General features: G+C 40.2%; 1 protein-coding gene across 1 annotated transcript in view; it reads left to right on the top strand.

The window, feature by feature from the left end:
* LOC124804770 (WD repeat-containing protein 48-like) overlaps positions 1-16,445 on the top strand; it is a 162,473-nt gene extending 146,028 nt beyond the window's left edge. The window contains exon 13 of the mRNA XM_047265088.1: positions 14,920-16,445. Within this exon, the coding sequence (XP_047121044.1) occupies positions 14,920-15,012 (93 nt within the window). The 3' untranslated portion in view covers positions 15,013-16,445. The remainder of the gene's footprint in view (positions 1-14,919) is intronic.
* Positions 16,446-19,145: the final 2,700 nt, after the last annotated feature.

Here is a 19,145-nt window from a genome sequence, read left to right as displayed (position 1 = left end):
TTTGTTCATGCCTATCAATGCTACTGTGTGATTAAATAAAAGCTTTGCCTTTGTTCCCTTGTGTGTTTTTTGAAAGCTTCACACAATAGACAGGGGTGGGATACGAGCATATTGTGGGTTCTTAGTAACCTAATTATTTTAAACCTCTCACAATGTTGTGACTACACACACACACACACACACACACACAGTGTTTTGTTTCACATGAATGTGATGATATTAGTACTCATCTCTCATGATAGAAATGAGGGACTCAGTTTGTTGTTCACTTACGACTGCAATGAGAAAACAGAAAGCTTCAAAATCTTTTAAAGAATTTAAATAAATATTCGATGCTGCAAATTTACTGTAATAATTATTGATTAGTAATGAAAAGGAACTTGTGAATGTCACAGTGGCACGATATTCCTGTTAGAAATACATACTGTATGTGATAATCAAAGGCCATAATTGGATGAGACAAGATGAGAAGGAAAAATTTATTGTGCTAAGGAAGTTTATCTAGTATTTCAGAAATGACTGCACCTTTGTACTATGCTCAAGGTACAAATTTTGATCATACTGTTGTTTTTACATGTATCCATTTTTGTTTATTTCCTTCCGCCACCCTCCGTTTTTAGCCCTCGTTTTTTTCCTCCAAGAATCATATTCTGCTTCCCCCCCCCCCCCCCCCCCCCCCCCCCCACACACACACACACACACACACACACACACACACACACATTTTCTTAATACAAAGCAAACAACAATTTTACATCTGCATCTACATACATACTGTATGTTGTGTGGTGGAGGGTATCTTGTACCACCACTGGGCTTTTTTTTTTTCCTGTTCCACTTTCAGATTGAGTGAAGGAAAAATGCCTGTCTATATGTCTTCGTACAAGCCCTAATTATCTTCGTGATCCTTACACAAAATGTATGGTGGTGGCTGTAGAATCATTCTGCAGTCAGCTTCAAATCCCAGTTCTCTAAATTTCCTCACTAGTGTTCCACATAAAAGAACATCGTCCAGGCCACCCGAACTCACGAAGCATCTCCATAATACTTCTGTGTTAATCGAACCTACCAGTAACAAATATAGCAGCAGATCTCCTAATTGCTTTAATGTCTTCCTTTAATTTGATCTGGTGGGGAGCCCACACATTCAAGCATTACTGCTCTGTACGTGGTCTCCTTTACAGATGAATTATACTTCCATAAAATTCTCCCAATAAACTGAAGTTGACCATTCGCCTTCCCGCTGCCATCGTTATGTGCTCATTTTTAATCAGGTGGCTACATTTTTAGGTTACTGGATTTTTGTATTCCATTAATTGCTTCAGAAGGACTGTCTAGGCCTTGTGGATGAAATGTGGTCATTCCGTGTTAGATGAGCCAAGTTTCCTATCTCAACCATCTTCACTTTTATTGAAATTTGTACAGAATATATTTAACGGACTTGCACGAACTTGTACCATGTGGAACATGGTGTAGTTAATAAACCCTTTTTCACAGAGTCACATTCTTCAACTCTAGAAATGTTCAAAAAAATTCTCAACATTGGCAGGTCATTGTATACTACAACTTGCCATCATGCCACAATGTTTTGTGTAGAACAGTGAAATAGTAACAATGTGCAATGATGATGCATTCTGTTGTTCCAGTCTCTCTTCAAAGTTGCTGAAAAATTTTGTCATGTCAATTTTTTTTCGGTATCATAACAAGGAATCAGAAGTGAGCCAAAGGCACTGGAAAGATGGTCATTCTTCATTGTATTGTCAGTTTGCTTACTGAATTATGAATGTTCCTAAAAATGTATTCATTATATTATCTGCCTCAAAAATTACCCAAAAAATAGTAAATGTACCAAATCGTGTCTGTAACTGACATCACATATTGTATAATTGATATCACTGAGTTATAAGCATTGCCACTAACTAAAAAGTGCATATTTAAGTCTATCAGTAACATCTATTTTCATTTTGGTGTTCTTTGAGGTGCAAGTATTTCGCTTAAAGTTTGTATTTTTATCAATAAATTGTAATGCAGTTTTTTAGTTTAGTGGCCAGTAACATTTATATTCCCATTTCCTTGAAACATGTTTGAAGCATTGTGACCCTATGGGTTCATTATTGTGTTGAGCTATACTAAACAGTGGACAGAAAAAGAGAAGAGAAGAATCACTTATTCACCTTAAGCTGGCTCAGTATCTGGAAAGATCGATCGACTCTTATGGAAACATGGCATCCACTGTATTTCGCTCCCATCAACAAAGATAAAAAAGTTCCTTTGTAATATTTGAGGTGAAGTAGGGCCCCAAAAGCCAGTTGTGAACTGCATTCCAAGCAAATTTGGCATGTCTTACTTTGTGAAATCGTATTGTAACAGTCAAGGGATGTCAGTGACACACTTGACTGAAACTAAGCAAATCAGCTGTAACCGAACACTGCTTTGAAAATAGTTAAGAAATGAAATATGATGAGAGCAACACCATGCTGCAAACTCAGGCTTTAAAGCTGCCAGGAAACCTAATAAATCAGTTCGGAGGTTTAAACTGAAACAAGACTTGGGTCCAGCACTCGATTTTTTTAAGATATCATATCCACTAGAGCTGGTAAATGTGAAAAATATACAAAGAAACAAATGATCTGGCCAGTACTTCGCTCAATACATCTGACAGTCACACAAACCTGATGAAAATACACTACTGGCCATTAAAATTGCTACACCACGAAGACGACGTGCTACAGACACGAAATTTAACCGACAGGAAGAAGGTGCTGTGATATGCAAATGATTAGCTTTTCAGAGCATTCACACGAGGTTGGCGCAGGTGGCGACACCTACAACATGCTGACATGAGGAAAGTTTCCAACCGATTTCTCATGCACAAACAGCAGTTGACCGCCATTGCCTGGTGAAACGTTGTTGTGATGCCTCGTGTAAGGAGGAGAAATGCGTACCATCACGTTTCAGACTTTGTATTGTATTGCGAATACATAGAAAGAAGGATCCTTTATTGTATGATTATATGATAGCAGAACAAACACTAGTAGCAGTTACTTCTGTAAAATATCTGGGAGTATGCGTGCGGAACGATTTGAAGTCAAATGATCATATAAAATTAATTGTTGGTAAGGTGGGTACCAGGTTGAGATTTTGAGATTCATTGGGAGAGTCCTTAGAAAATATAGTCCATCAACAAAGGAGGTGGCTTACAAAACACTCATTCGACTTGTACTTGAGTATTGCTCATCAGTGTGGGATCCATACCAGATCGGGTTGACGGAGGCGCGTTTCGTCACAGGGTTATTTGGTAACCGTGATAGCTTTACGGAGATGTTTAGCAAACTCAAGTGGCAGACTCTGCAAGAGAGGCGCTCTGCATCGCGGAGTAGCTTGCTCGCCAGGTTTTGAGAGGGTGCGTTTCTGGATGAGGTGTCGAATATATTGCTTCCCCCTACTTATACCTCCTGAGGAGATCACGAATGTAAAATTAGAGAGATTCGAGCGTGCACGGAGGCTTTCAGACAGTCGTTCTTCCCGCGAACCATATGCGACTGGAACAGAAAAGGGAGGTAATGACAGTGGCACGTAAAGTGCCCTCCGCCACACACCGTTGGGTGGCTTGCAGAGTATAAATGTAGATGTAGATAAAGGCCAGATTGTAGCCTATTGCGATTTCGATTTATCGTATCGCGACATTGCTGCTCGCGTTTGTCGAGATCCAATGACTGTTAGCAGAATATGGAATCGGTGGATTCAGGAGGGTAATATGGAACACCATGCTGGATCCCAACGGCCTCGTATCACTAGCAGTCGAGATGACCGGCATCTTATTCGCAGCCATGGGGCTACGTCTCGATCCCTGAGTCAGCAGATGGGGACATTTGCAAGACAACAACCATTTGCACGAACAGTTTGACATCGTTTGCAGCAGCATGGACTATCAGCTCGGAGACCGTGGCTGCGGTTACCCTTATCGCTGCATCACAGACAGGAGTGCCTGCAAAGGTGTACTCAACAACGGACCGGGGTGCACGAATGGCAAAACGTCATTTTTTCAGATGAATCCAGGTTCTGCTTACAGCATCATGATGGTCGCTTCTGTCTTTGGTGACATCTCAGTGAACGCACATTGGAAGCGTGTATTCATCATCGCCATACTGGCATATCAGCCGGCGTGATGGTATGGGGTGCCATTGGATACGCTTCTCGGTCACCTCTTGTTTGCATTGACGGCACTTTGAACAGTGGACGTTACATTTCAGATGTGTTGCGACCCGTGGTTCTACCCTTCATTGGATCCCTGCGAAACCCTACATTTCAGCAGGATAATGCACAATCGCATGTTGCAGGTCCTGTACGGGCCTTTCTGGATATAGAAAATGTTCGACTGCTACCCTGGCCAGCACATTCTCCAGATCTCTAACCAACTGAAAACGTCTGGTCAATGGTGGCCGAGCAACTGGCTTGTCACAATACGCCAGGCACTACTCTTGATGAACTGTGGTATCGTGTTGAAGCTGCATGGGCAGCTGTACCTGTACATGCCATCCAAGCTCTGTTTGACTCAATGCCCAGGCATATCAAGGCTGTTATTACGGCCAGAGGTAGTTCTGGGTACTGATTTCTCAGGATCTATGCACCCAAATTGCGTGAAAATGTAATCACATGTCAGTTCTAGTATAATATATTTGTCCAATGAATACCTGTTTATCATCTGCATTTCTTCTTGGTGTAGCAATTTTAATGGCCAGTAGTGTAAATAAAATCTAGCTTTTAGACAATTGTCCCTTCATCAGGGAGGAGAGAGGAAAAAATTGTTTAAGAAGTGAAAATGGATGCAATCACTCACAATCCAGGGTATGAGATGACAAGGGGAACGTAATCAAAGATGGAGTACACCCGTCAACTCCTATCCTTAATAAAAGTCCACAATCTTTCCTCTCCCACATCCACACCGGCTGTTCAGAGCATCCTCCTACAGGCCAATCGCAAACTAGAACAGCATGCCACCCTCCACCTCAAAAACCCATCCAATCTCCTGGTTTCCCACCTCCGGAAAGGCGACTCACTCACCCTTCACAACCTTTCCAGCAAACCTCAACCTCCTCTCATTGCACACAGACCCAGTCTCTCCCATCTACTCAATCTCCCACTTCCAGCTCCACTCCCCCCAAAACCTCAAAATTCCAATCAACACAATCTGGAACCACAACACCCTAATTCAGTACTTAACCTTTCCTCCAAACCTCTCTCCCAATCCGAAACCTCTGTCCTATCCAAAGGCCTCACCTTCAGCCCCACTCCCAGATTCAACCAAACAGCCCTTGTCAAAGATTTACTGTCCTACACCCGTACTCTCTGCTGGAAATATCACTTTGCCACAAAGAAAAATGATCCTAATCCTACTCCTAATGGTCCCACTCCGCAAGACACTATCCAAATTGAACCCTGCTTGGAACAGTTCCGTCCTCCGTCACAGCGGGACCCACCTCCTCTTCCTCAAAATCACCCTCTCCAAACTTTCCAGGAATTTCTGACTTCCAGCCTTGCCTCTCAGTGCTTCTTAAAAAACCTTAATCCTACTCCCAACATCACCACTGCTGAAGCCCAGGCTATTCGTGATCTGAAGGCTGACCGATCCATCGTCATTCTTCCAGCGGACAAGGGTTCCACAACCGTGGTACTTGATCGTCGGGAGTATGTGGCTGAGGGACTGCGTCAGCTTTCAGATAACACTACATACAAAGTTTGCCAAGGTAATCCCATTCCTGATGTCCAGGCGGAGCTTCAAGGAATCCTCAGAACCTTAGGCCCCCTACAAAACCATTCACCTGACTCCATCAACCTCCTGACCCCACCTACATCCCACACCACCTACCTTCTTCCTAAAATTCGCAAACCCAATCATCCCGGCCGTCCCATTGTAGCTGGCTACCAAGCCCCCACAGAACGTATCTCTGCCTACGTAGATCAACACCTTCAACCCATCACATGCACTCTCCCATCCTTCATCAAAGACACCAACCACTTTCTCGAACGCTTGGAATCCCTACCCAATCTGTTACCCCCGGAAACCATCCTTGTAACCATTGATGCCACTTCCTTATACACAAATAATCTGCACGTCCAGGGCCTCGCTGCGATGGAGCACTTCCTTTCACGCCGATCACCTGCCACCCTACCAAAAACCTCTTTCCTCATTACCTTAGCCAGCTTCATCCTGACCCACAACTTCTTCACTTTCGAAGGCCAGACATACCAACAATTAAAGGGAACAGCCATGGGCACCAGGATGGCCCCCTCGTACGCCAACCTATTCATGGGTCGCTTAGAGGAAGCCTTCTTGGTTACCCAGGCCTACCAACCCAAAGTTTGGTACAGATTTATTGATGACATCTTCATGATCTGAACTCACAGTGAAGAACTCCAGAATTTCCTCTCCAACCTCAACTCCTTTGGTTCCATCAGATTCACCTGGTCCTACTCCAAATCCCATGCCACTTTCCTTGACGTTGACCTCCACCTGCCCAATGGCCAGCTTCACACGTCCGTCCACATCAAACCCACCAACAAGCAACAGTACCTCCATTATGACAGTTGCCACCCATTCCACATCAAACGGTCCCTTCCCTACAGCCTAGGTCTTCATGGCACACGAATCTGCTCCAGTCCGGAATCCCTCAACCGTTACACCAACAACCTGAAAACAGCTTTCGCATCCCGCAACTACCCTCCCGACCTGGTACAGAAGCAAATAACCAGAGCCACTTCATCATCCACTCAAACCCAGAACCTCCCACAGAAGAACCCCAAAAAGTGCCCCACTTGTGACAGGATACTTTCCGGGACTGGATCAGACTCTGAATGTGGCTCTCCAGCAGGGATACGACTTCCTCAAATCCTCCCCTGACATGAGATCCATCCTTCATGAAATCCTCCCCACTCCACCAAGAGTGTCTTTCCGCCGTCCACCTAACCTTCGTAACCTGTTAGTTCATCCCTATGAAATCCCCAAACCACCTTCCCTACCCTCTGGCTCCTATCCTTGTAACCGCCCCCGATGCAAAACCTGTCCCATGCACCCTCCCACCACTACCTACTCCAGTCCTGTAACCCGGAAGGTGTACACGATCAAAGGCAGAGCCATGTGTGAAAGCACCCACGTGATTTACCAACTGACCTGCCTACACTGTGAAGCTTTCTATGTGGGAATGACCAGCAACAAACTGTCCATTCGCATGAACGGACACAGGCAGACAATGTTTGTTGGTAATGAGGATCACCCTGTGGCTAAACATGCCTTGGTGCACGGCCAGCACATCTTGGCACAGTGTTACACTGTCCGGGTTATCTGGATACTTCCCATTAACACCAACCTATCAGAACTCTGGAGATCGGAACTTGCCCTTCAGTATATCCTCTCTTCTCGTTATCCGCCAGGCCTCAATTTGTCGCCGCTCATACCTCACCAGTCATTCAACAACATCTTTGCCTCTTTACTTCTGCCCGACTGACATCTCTGCCCAAACTCTTTGTCTTCACAAATGTCTGCTTGTGTCTGTGTATTTGCGGATGGATATGTGTGTGTGTGTGTGCGCGAGCGAGTGTATACCTGTACTTTTTTCCCCCTAAGGTAAGTCTTTCCGCTCCTAGGATTGGAATGACTCCTTACCCTCTCCCTTAAAACCCATATCCTTTCGTCTTTCCCCCTCCTTCCCTCTTTCCTGATGAGGCAACAGTTTGTTGCGAAAGCTTGAATTTTGTGTGTATGTTTGTGTTTGTTTGTGTGTCTATCGACCTGCCAGCACTTTCGTTCGGTAAGTCACATCATCTGTGTTTTTAGATATATTTGTCCCACGTGGAATGTTTCCCTCTATTGTTGTTGTTGTTGTTGCTGCTGTTGTGGTCTTCAGTCCTGAGACTGGTTTGATGCAGCTCTCCATGCTACTCTATGCTGTGCAATCTTCTTCATCTCCCAGTACCTACTGCAGCTTACATCCTTCTGAATCTGCTTAGTGTATTCATCTCGTGGTCTACCTCTACGATTTTTACCCTCCACACTTCCCTCCAGTGCTAAATTTGTGATCCCTTGATGCCTCAAAACATGTCCTACCAACCGATCCCTTCTCTAGTCAAGTTGTGCCACAAAGTTCTCTTCTCCCCAATCCTATTCAATACCTCTTCATTAGTTACGTGATCTACCCACCTTATCTTCAGCATTCTTCTGTAGCACCACATTTCGAAAGCTTCTATTCTCTTCTTGTCCAGACTAGTTATCGTCCATGTTTCACTTCCATACATGGCTACACTCCATACAAATACTTTCAGAAACGACTTCCTGACACTTAAATCTACACTCGATGTTAACAAATTTCTCTTCTTCAGAAATGCTTTCCTTCCCATTGCCAGTCTACATTTTATATCCTCTCTACTTCGACCATCATCAGTTATTTTGCTCCCCAAATAGCAAAACTCCTTTACTACTTTAAGTGTCTCATTTCCTAATCTAATTCCCTCAGCATCGCCAGATTTTATTTGACTACATTCCATTATCCTTGTTTTGCTTTTGTTTATTTTCATCTTATATCCTCCTTTCAAGACACTGTCCATTCCGTTCAACTGCTCTTCCAAGTCCTTTGCTGTCTCTGACAGAATTACAATGTCATCGGCGAACCTCAAAGTTTTTACTTCTTCTCCATGAATTTTAATACTTACTCCAAATTTTTCTTTGGTTTCCTTTACTGCTTGTTCAATATACAGATTGAATAACATCGGGGAGAGGCTACAACCCTGTCTCATTCCTTTCCCAACCACTGCTTCCCTTTCATGCCCCTCGACTCTTATAACTGCCATCTGGTTTCTGTACAAATTGTAAATAGCCTTTCGCTCCCTGTATTTACCCCTGCCACCTTTAGAATTTGAAAGAGAGTATTCCAATTAACATTGTCAAAAGCTTTCTCTAAGTCTACAAATGCTAGAAACGTAGGTTTGCCTTTTCTTAATCTTTCTTCTAAGATAAGTCGTAAGGTTACTATTGCCTCACGTGTTCCAACATTTCTACGGAATCCAAACTGATCTTCCCCAAGGTCCGCTTCTACCAATTTTTCCATTCGTCTGTAAAGAATTCGCATTAGTATTTTGCAGCTGTGACTTATTAAACTGATAGTCGGTAATTTTCACATCTGTCAACACCTGCTTTCTTTGGGATTGGAATTATTATATTCTTCTTGAAGTCTGAGGGTATTTCGCCTGTCTCATACATCTTGCTCACCATATGGTAGAGTTTTGTCATGACTGGCTCTCCCAAGGCCATCAGTAGTTCTAATGGAATGTTGTCTACTCCCGGGGCCTTGTTTCGACTCAGGTCTTTCAGTGCTCTGTCAAACTCTTCACGCAGTATCTTATCTCCCATTTCGTCTTCGTCTACACCCTCTTCCATTTCCATAATATTGTCCTCAAGTACATCGCCCTTGTATAAACCCTCTATATACTCCTTCCACCTTTCTGCCTTCCCTTCTTTGCTTAGAACTGGGTTTCCATCTGAGCTCTTGATATTCATACAAGTGGTTCTCTTCTCTCCAAAGGTCTCTTTAATTTTCCTGTAGGCAGTATCTATCTTACCCCTAGTGAGACAAGCCTCTATATCCTTACATTTGTCCTCCACTCATCCCTGCTTAGCCATTTTGCACTTCCTGTCGATCTCATTTTTGAGACGTTTGTATTCCGTTTTGCCTGCTTCATTCACTGCATTTTTATATTTTCTCCTTTCATCAATTAAATTCAATATTTCTTCTGTTACCCATGGATTTCTATTAGCCCTCGCCTTTTTACCTACTTGATCGTCTGCTGCCTTCACTACTTCATCCCTCAGAGCTACCCATTCTTCTTCTACTGTATTTCTTTCCCCCATTCCTATCAATTGTTCCCTTATGCTCTCCCTGAAACTCTCTACAACCTCTGGTTCTTTCAGCTTATCCAGGTCCCATCTCCTTAAATTCCCACCTTTTTGCAGTTTCTTCAGTTTCAATCTGCAGTTCATAACCAATAGATTGTGGTCAGGATCCACATCTGCCCCTGGAAATGTCTTACAATTTAAAACCTGTTTCCTAAATCTCTGTCTTACCATTATATAATCTATCTGATACCTTTTAGTATCTCCAGGATTCTTCCAGGTATACAACCTTCTTTTAAGATTCTTGAACCAAGTGTTAGCTATGATTAAGTTATGCTCTGTGCAAAATTCTACAAGGCGGCTTCCTCTTCCATTTCTTCCCCCCAATCCATATTCACCTACTATGTTTCCTTCTCTCCCTTTTCCTACTGACGAATTCCAGTCACCCATGACTATTAAATTTTCATCTCCCTTCACCACCTGAATAATTTCTTTTATCTCGTCATACATTTCTTCAATTTCTTCGTCATCTGCAGAGCTAGTTGGCATATAAACTTGTACTACTGTAGTAGGCATGGGCTTTGTGTCTATCTTGGCCACAATAATGCGTTCACTATGCTGCTTGTAGTAGGTAACCCGCACTCCTATTTTTTTATTCATTATGAAACCTACTCCTGCATTACCCCTATTTGATTTTGTATTTATAACCCTGTATTCACCTGACCAAAAGTCTTGTTCCTCCTGCCACCGAACTTCACTAATTCCCACTATACCTAACTTTAACGTATCAATTTCCCTTTTTAAATTTTCTAACCTACCTGCCCGATTAAGGGATCTGACATTCCACGCTCCGATCTGTAGAACGCCAGTTTTCTTTCTCCTGATAATGACGTCCCCTTGAGTAGTCCCCGCCCGGAGATCCGAATGGGGGACTATTTTTCCTCCGGAATATTTTACCCAAGAGGACACCATCATCATTTAATCATACAGTAAAGCTGCATGTCCTCGGGAAAAATTACGGCTGTAGTTTCCCCTTGCTTTCAGCCGTTCGCAGTACCAGCACAGCAAGGCCGTTTTGGTTAATGTTACAAGGCCAGATCAGTCAATCATCCAGACTGTTGCTCCTGCAACTACTGAAAAGGCTGCTGCCCCTCTTCAGGAACCACATGTTTGTCTGGCCTCTCAACAGATACCCCTCCGTTGTGGTTGCACCTACGGTACGGCCATCTGTATCGCTGAGGCACGCAAGCCTCCCCACCGACGGCAAGGTCCATGGTTCATGGGGGGGTTCCTTATATATATATATAATGGAAGGAAACATTCCACGTGGGAAAAATTATATATAAAAACAAAGATGAGGTGACTTACCGAACAAAAGCGCTGGCAGGTCGATAGACACACAAACAAACACAAACACACACACAAAATTCAAGCTTTCGCAACAAACTGTTGCCTCATCAGGAAAGAGGTAAGGAGAGGGGAAGACGAAAGGAAGTGGGTTTTAAAGGAGAGGGTAAGGAGTCATTCCAATCCCGGGAGCGGAAAGACTTACCTTAGGGGGAAAAAAGGACAGGTATACACTCGCACACACGCACATATCCATCCACACATACAGACACAAGCAGACATATATATATATATATATATATATATATAGGGAAACATTCCATGTGGGAAAAATTACAAATAAAAATAAAGATGAGGTGACTTACCGAACGAAAGTGCTGGCAAGTCGATAGACACACAAACATACACACAAAATTCTAGCTTTCGCAACCAACGGTTGCCTCATCAGGAAAGAGGGAAGGAGAGGGAAAGATGAAAGGATGTGGGTTTTAAGGGAGAGGGTAAGGAGTCATTCCAATCCCGGGAGCGGAAAGACTTACCTTAGGGGGAAAAAAGGACAGGTATACACTCGCGCGCACACACACACATATCCATCCACACATCATGGATGGATATGTGTGTGTGTGCGAGTGTATACCCACATCCTTTCATCTTTCCCTCTCCTTCCCTCTTTCCTGATGAGGCAACCGTTGGTTGCGAAAGCTAGAATTTTGTGTGTATGTTTGTGTGTCTATCGACCTGCCAGCGCTTTCGTTCGGTAAGTCACCTCATCTTTATTTTTTTATATATATATATATATCAATATAATGGAAGGAAACATTCCACGTGGGAAAAATTATATATAAAAACAAAGATGAGGTGACTTACCGAACAAAAACGCTGGCAGGTCGATAGACACACAAACAAACACAAACATACACACAAAATTCAAGCTTTCGCAACAAATTGTTGCCTCATCAGGAAAGAGGGAAGGAGAGGGGAAGACGAAAGGAAGTGGGTTTTAAAGGAGAGGGTAAGGAGTCATTCCAATCCCGGGAGCGGAAAGACTTACCTTAGGGGGAAAAAAGGACAGGTATACACTCGCACACACGCACATATCCATCCACACATACAGACACAAGCAGACATCTGCTTGTGTCTGTATGTGTGGATGGATATGTGCGTGTGTGCGAGTGTATACCTGTCCTTTTTTCCCCCTAAGGTAAGTCTTTCCGCTCCCGGGATTGGAATGACTCCTTACCCTCTCCTTTAAAACCCACTTCCTTTCGTCTTCCCCTCTCCTTCCCTCTTTCCTGATGAGGCAACAATTTGTTGCGAAAGCTTGAATTTTGTGTGTATGTTTGTGTTTGTTTGTGTGTCTATCGACCTGCCAGCGTTTTTGTTCGGTAAGTCACCTCATCTTTGTTTTTTTATATATATATATATATATATATAATAGAGGGAAACATTCCACGTGGGAAAAATATATCTAAAATAAAGATGATGAAACTTACCAAACAAAAGCGCTGGCAGGTCGATAGACACACAAACATACACACAAAATTCTAGCTTTCGCAACCTATGGTTGCCTCGTCAGGAAAGAGGGAAGGAGAAGGAAAGACAAAAGGATATGGGTTTTAAGGGAGAGGGTAAGGAGTCATTCCAATCCCGGGAGTGGAAAGACTTACCTTAGGGGGAAAAAAGGACAGGTATACACTCGCACACACACACATATCCATCCACACATACACAGACACAAGCAGACATTTGTAAAGGCAAAGAGTTTGGGCAGAGATGTCAGTCGGGGCGGATGTACAGAGGCAGAGATGAAGTTGAAAGACAGGTGAGGTATGAGCGGCGGCAAATTGAAATTAGAAATTAGCGGAGATTGAGGCCTGGCGGATAGCGAGAAGAAAGGATATGCTGAAGGGCAAGTTCCCATCTCCGGAGTTCTGACAGGTTGGTGTTAGTGGGAAGTATCCAGATAACCCGGACGGTGTAACACTGTGCCAAGATGTGCTGGCCGTGCACCAAGGCATGTTTAGCCACAGGGTGATCCTCATTACCAACAAACACTGTCTGCCTGTGTTTGTTTGGTAAGTTTCATCATCTTTCTTTTTATATATATATATATATATATATATATATATATATATATATATATATATATATATATATATATATATAAGATAGGGAAATATTCCATGTGGGAAAAATATATTTAAAAACAAGTAATAATAACTCTACTAGTTATGACATGACAAACAGCCTGTAACATATATCTGGAATGGCAGGCCTCTGCAACATAGATATTCTGAAGAGATACAAATACCTTCAAAATTTAGTGAAATAGCAACCTCTCATGCCATTGTCAAAAGTTTGCTGTTGTACTGAAGGCAGTTTGACAGCCATGTTCCAATATAGACTCAAAGTGGCAGTTTTCACACTATACAGGGTGTCCTGTTTATCTTGACCACCTCAGGTAACATTTTGCAAGAAGTAAAATAAAAAATGTATCAAGCAAATGCTGTTTAACGGTGAACATTTGCCAACATGATTGCTTTTCATATAACATTGCTTATTACGAAGATATGAATAGCAGTGCATCTTTTTAAATAGCACCCTGTATTTTTAATTCGGTAGTCCACTTCATCTCTTCAAGACATGCTCTAAAACATATCACAGTGCACAATTCATGTAAAGATGATTTTATTAAAAACATAACACGAAACTGAGTTTGACTCTTGTACTAGTACACAGTACATGTATTGTGGGTAACATAACTCATCTGCTTGCTTCAGTTGACAGAAACAGTTGAAGGTTTGTGTGAGTGCGGAGTACGCCAATGAAGAGAAGATTGAAATGTAAGGTAACAGAACAGTAACGGCAATAATGATGTATTATTTAGGATACAGGTATTTGTTGTACAGTATTACAGTACTTATGAATGATATCTTGTGTACAGTAAAGACAGTCCTTAATTAAAAACTGCATCACCATTACTTTTCTTTTATTATGATTGAAGGTAGTCATATTGCAACTTACGCAGAAGAACTGTACAGATAGTGTTATTCTGACAATAATCCACTTTCCCATCTTATTGTAATTACTGTTCTGTTAAGTTATATTCTCCATAGATAAGCTGCAAAGTTATTTGTTTTAATAGCTTTGAAGTAAAGTTTTCTTAAATAATGAAAATAAGTGAGATGTGTGATGTTGGTAAATAAAATACAATCGATACTTATATGTTAATTTTCAACATAAAACTCAGAAACAGTGAAATACAACAAAAATAAAGAACATGCTTGAAAAATAAGCCATCAAAAATAACTCTGGAATTGGCAAAAAATACAGCTGAAACTGTCAAACTTGCCCCTCCCCTACCTTTTTTCCTCTTGCTTGGAAAAATTTAATCATAAATAAAAGTTCACATATTTACCTTCACAGTAGCCCAAAGTATAAATTAAAATTACTTTATGTAAAGTTAATTATGCAAATTTAACATTGATTGTAGCTTTGTGCTTTAAACTGTGCAGTAACAATGAGGAAGTCTATTGAAAATGAATTGTATCAGTTTATCGTAAGAGTTACTCAAGCTACCTAGCAAGCAATTGCAAGTTATGAATTTTTATCTTTTAAGTAATTGTTAAAAAGTAGAATGTTTATTTCATTTGTGCTCATTATGTAATCAATTACATTATTGTTTGCAGGTCCTAGATTCAAATATGGATCTTCGAACAGTGAGACATTTCATCTGGAAATCATCCACTGACCTTATGCTGCATTATAGACCACTGAAATAGTACCAGGGTTGCCCCGCTGTGTTGTGGTTAATGCGCAAGCGGAATAGTTAGATGAACATAAGCTGACAGATTATGAATGTGGAACTGGCCAGTACATAAGGAATACTGTTATTGTTAGAAAGCAGTTATTCATATTACTTATTGACTGGTTACATTCTGCAATGAGCAAACTTTCCACAATTACAGCGCTCAAAATTGCAATTAGTTACATGTGAATTACTGTAAGGGAAGTTCTAAGTGGATTTATACACCCGTCAGCCAGTTGTTTCTGCCAACAAGTGCTACGTATATGATGACAGTGTTTAAAAGTGGAATCTGATTTTTAACTTTTCCATGGATTACATTCCACTGAATTTAACTGATCTGTATATTTCTCATCACTGTAAATATTGTATAATATGTCAGAAACATTTATTACTGAAATATATCGTATAAATATTAATTTGTAACCATAGGGTCTTACTTTTATCATTATTTGTATCTCGTTATTGTATTGATGTATTAGTAATTTTGTCAGTGTTATGCTTCATATTCTTCACTTATTTTCCTTTTATATTTCATGAACATGTATTATAATTATGAATGATATCTCTAAAATGGAAAGATTGTGTGTGTGTGTGTGTGTGTGTGTGTGTGTGTGTGTGTGTGTGTGTGTGTGTGTGTGAAAGAGAGAGTGAGTCTGGATTAATTGGCCTGTATATACGAAATATTGCCTTTTGTATATTATTTCTCCACCTGTCCTACTGTTTGTGATGTTGAATCTGTTATCAGGTTATCCTTCAATGTCATGTACATACCTCATTGTGACATAACTTTGTACAAATTTAAATGTCACTTATTCCCAATATGGTAAGTGCTGGGAGCTGAAGTTGGAAAGAAATTTCAAATGTGTATTCACTGGCATTGAGTTGCTAAAGTAATCAAAGACTTTAATGGTAACGTGATATGCAATTCCCTTTGCAAGCAAGGGTTTCAGTCTCAGAACATGTAGAAGACAATTATTTCATTTACAAGAATTATTGTAGAAAAGGTTGTGACACCTTGTTCATGTGATAAACAGTGACTGTTTAAAATTGTATTTTTTTCTTTACTTGTCTTAACCAGATTGTGTTTTGCAGATGTTTAAAATGCTGGTACCAAATTACAAAAACAGAAAATGTATTAAATTTTTTGTGTGTTGGTCATGTTTTCTCAAGCATTGATTTATTGGTTTACTTTAATCTGTTGCATGTTTTATGCTGTCAGATAAAGTAATGATTTAAATTCCACAGTTGCAGTACTTTATTGTTTTACATACTTTTGTGATACTTAAAAGTAATTAAGTACTACTCATTGAGTCATGTCAGAACATAATGCTATGTTCAAAAGCCAAGGAATAGTAAAAGTTAAACATGCAGCTTATATGCTGATTTACGGTAATAAAATATTAAAAAATTGTGATTCTTTTTGTCCATTTCTTGTCCCATTTATTGTGACATAAATTACTCTGAATGAGAAAATGGACAGGCTCTTGCATTTTTCCAGTGATGTGATAGTGTACAAATGATTGAATTGTTTTGTTGATCTGATTTTTGTTTCTTTATGTACCTGTGCACCACCACCCCACTTCCCTCTTTCCCCAGTGGTATGAAACTGAAAAAGCTACATCAATGTGCCCACTGGTACACACAGTTTATGGATGCACAATGCACTCAGGAATTTTGGTAAACAGAAAATATCGTCAGACTTCAAAAACTTGGGTAAGTGATCGCAGAGCAAGACCATTGAAATAATAATAATAATTTCCTACTCTCTACAATTTATAACTTGAAATTGCAAGATGGAAAGTTTGCAAATTGGTAACTCTGATGAGGAATCCACCATTACATCCTGTAACGTATTGGGACTTAGGATTCTGGGCAGTCCCAACATCTGTGGCGGTGATGAGATGGATTATACTGAGACGCCTTCTAAGTTTAATTTAAAGAAGAGGCACTACTCTGGAGCTTAAATGTCAATCGTCTGCTGAAAATTGGGAAACAGAAGGGATTGGAATTGCTTCACAAGAGAACCATATACCAATTTTAGCAGTGCAGGAAACCAGATTTTTAGATGAGAATGTTGATGACACACAACATTATAGATTTTATAAAGGGAAACCAGTAATAAGAATAATGGAAAACATGCCAGTATTTGTAACAGCATTTAATGTAAGCAAAAAAGTCGTAGATAGTGCAACAGAATTTACATTGGAGTCACAAAGAATGTGCAAGAATGAAAGCTGTACTCCTATTAATTTCCATGCACCTAACAGAAGAAATGTACAGAAAGTAAATAAGTTTTGGGATCTTATAGAATCTGAAATCTCCAATGTACCTAAAAACAATGTTAAAATACTTCTTGGCGACTTCATACAGAAATTGGGAAGGAAAAGAAATTTAAGAATATTGTAGACAAGTATTCACCACACTTAAGAACAAACATAAATGGTGAAAAACTTGTCAGTATGTGTAAAACATTCCAGTTAGAACTGATATCCACACATTTTCACAAACTACCACAAGAAGCCAAAATTTGGATATCTCTAAATCAAACTTTGGAGAATTTTGACCGCATCACGTAGGCTTATCTAAAAGGAATATTGTGGAAATTTTGAATTTAAGTAATCAGAAATGGGAATTTGGTTCGAATCTTTCTCTCTCTAAGATGAAAATATGATTTCTCCCATCTAAAATAAAAAAATACAACCACAAAAGTCATCAGATATAACTCAGCTACAGCTAATATTCAACAGAAAAAAATAGAAAAATTCAGAGAAGAAAGATTATAAATGATTTACAACTGCTTTTTGAGAACATTTGGAAAACAGAAGGTTCCAGAAAAATGGAAATAGCGTTAATCCACCCGCCACATAAAAAGGGAGGAAGACAATGTGTCAACAATTACAGAGGAGTGTTACTTCTGCTAGTGGCATACAAATTATTATAAAAAAACTTTCTGGGACAATGTTGTAGACACTTAAGACAAACGGGAGAACATCAAGAAGGTTTTCAAAAGGTAAGATCCTGCACAGAACAGATATTTAGCTTAAAGTCAAATAATTCGCCACAGTATGTTACCCAGCGAACCTATAATAGTACCATTTATGATTTTAAAAATGCATTTGATTTGATAGACAAAATCATTAAAGAATTTGGTGTTAAAACAAAATTAGCAAACATAATGAGAAACTCTAACAAAGATGGTATCCAAGTTAAATTTATGGGAGAACTATCTCAGCCATTTGACAAACTGGTGTTAGACAAGGGGATGGTTTATCACCTTTACTGTTTAACTACATTCTAAAAAAAAAAGTGATGTAAGGATCTGGAATATGGAGCTAAAGAATCACAAAATTGAACCAATAATTCTATGAAGGAAAATAAGTGGAATTAACGTACACTGCCTGGCTTTTACATATGATTTTGTAATACTTCCAGAAAATCTGACAGATGCAGACATTTAAGTAAATCTTCTGGAAGAAATATCAAATAGAACTGGTCTCAAAATTTCAGCCAAAAAAGCAAAAACCATTCAAAAAAAATATTGCACCAAAATTCATAGAAACACAAAATAGGTAAAATAGAATAAATAAATTCAAATTTCTCACAGAAAGTTGGATTGACCATGAATGATTGATCATGTACGCAACGGATTGTCACATATACAACTAATTTTTTTCCCTCACTTACTAGCACCACCTATTGCTAGTGTACTGTTGTGAAATTGCATTTTGGAATAGTCTGATGGCATTTACTAATTCACATTGTGACTGTTTAACTTCTGTGCATCTTCATGTTCCCATGGCACTCTGATCCATTGGATTTGGAGTGCCGGCCACATAAACTCAATGTCTTCAACTGATATTTCAGCTGTATATCATTCAGCCATCTTCCGAGTGATCTGACAGAATGGAGTTACAACACTTGTGTTCATCGTTTTGAAACAAAGTGTCATGCCAGTGCACATGTGAATACCAGAACAATAAGGGACATCCCAGTTGTGGATCAAGCATCCAACTGTAGATTCAGCTTGTACATTTTCTCTGACACCAAACATCATCAGTGGTGTCTGTGGCTACCTGAGCAGTGGTGTGTTCTTCTGGGATTAAAAGG

This window comes from Schistocerca piceifrons, chromosome 7 (genome assembly GCF_021461385.2).
Source record: "Schistocerca piceifrons isolate TAMUIC-IGC-003096 chromosome 7, iqSchPice1.1, whole genome shotgun sequence".
NCBI classification, from domain to species: domain Eukaryota; kingdom Metazoa; phylum Arthropoda; class Insecta; order Orthoptera; family Acrididae; genus Schistocerca; species Schistocerca piceifrons.
This window is presented reverse-complemented; position numbering and strand designations above follow the sequence as displayed.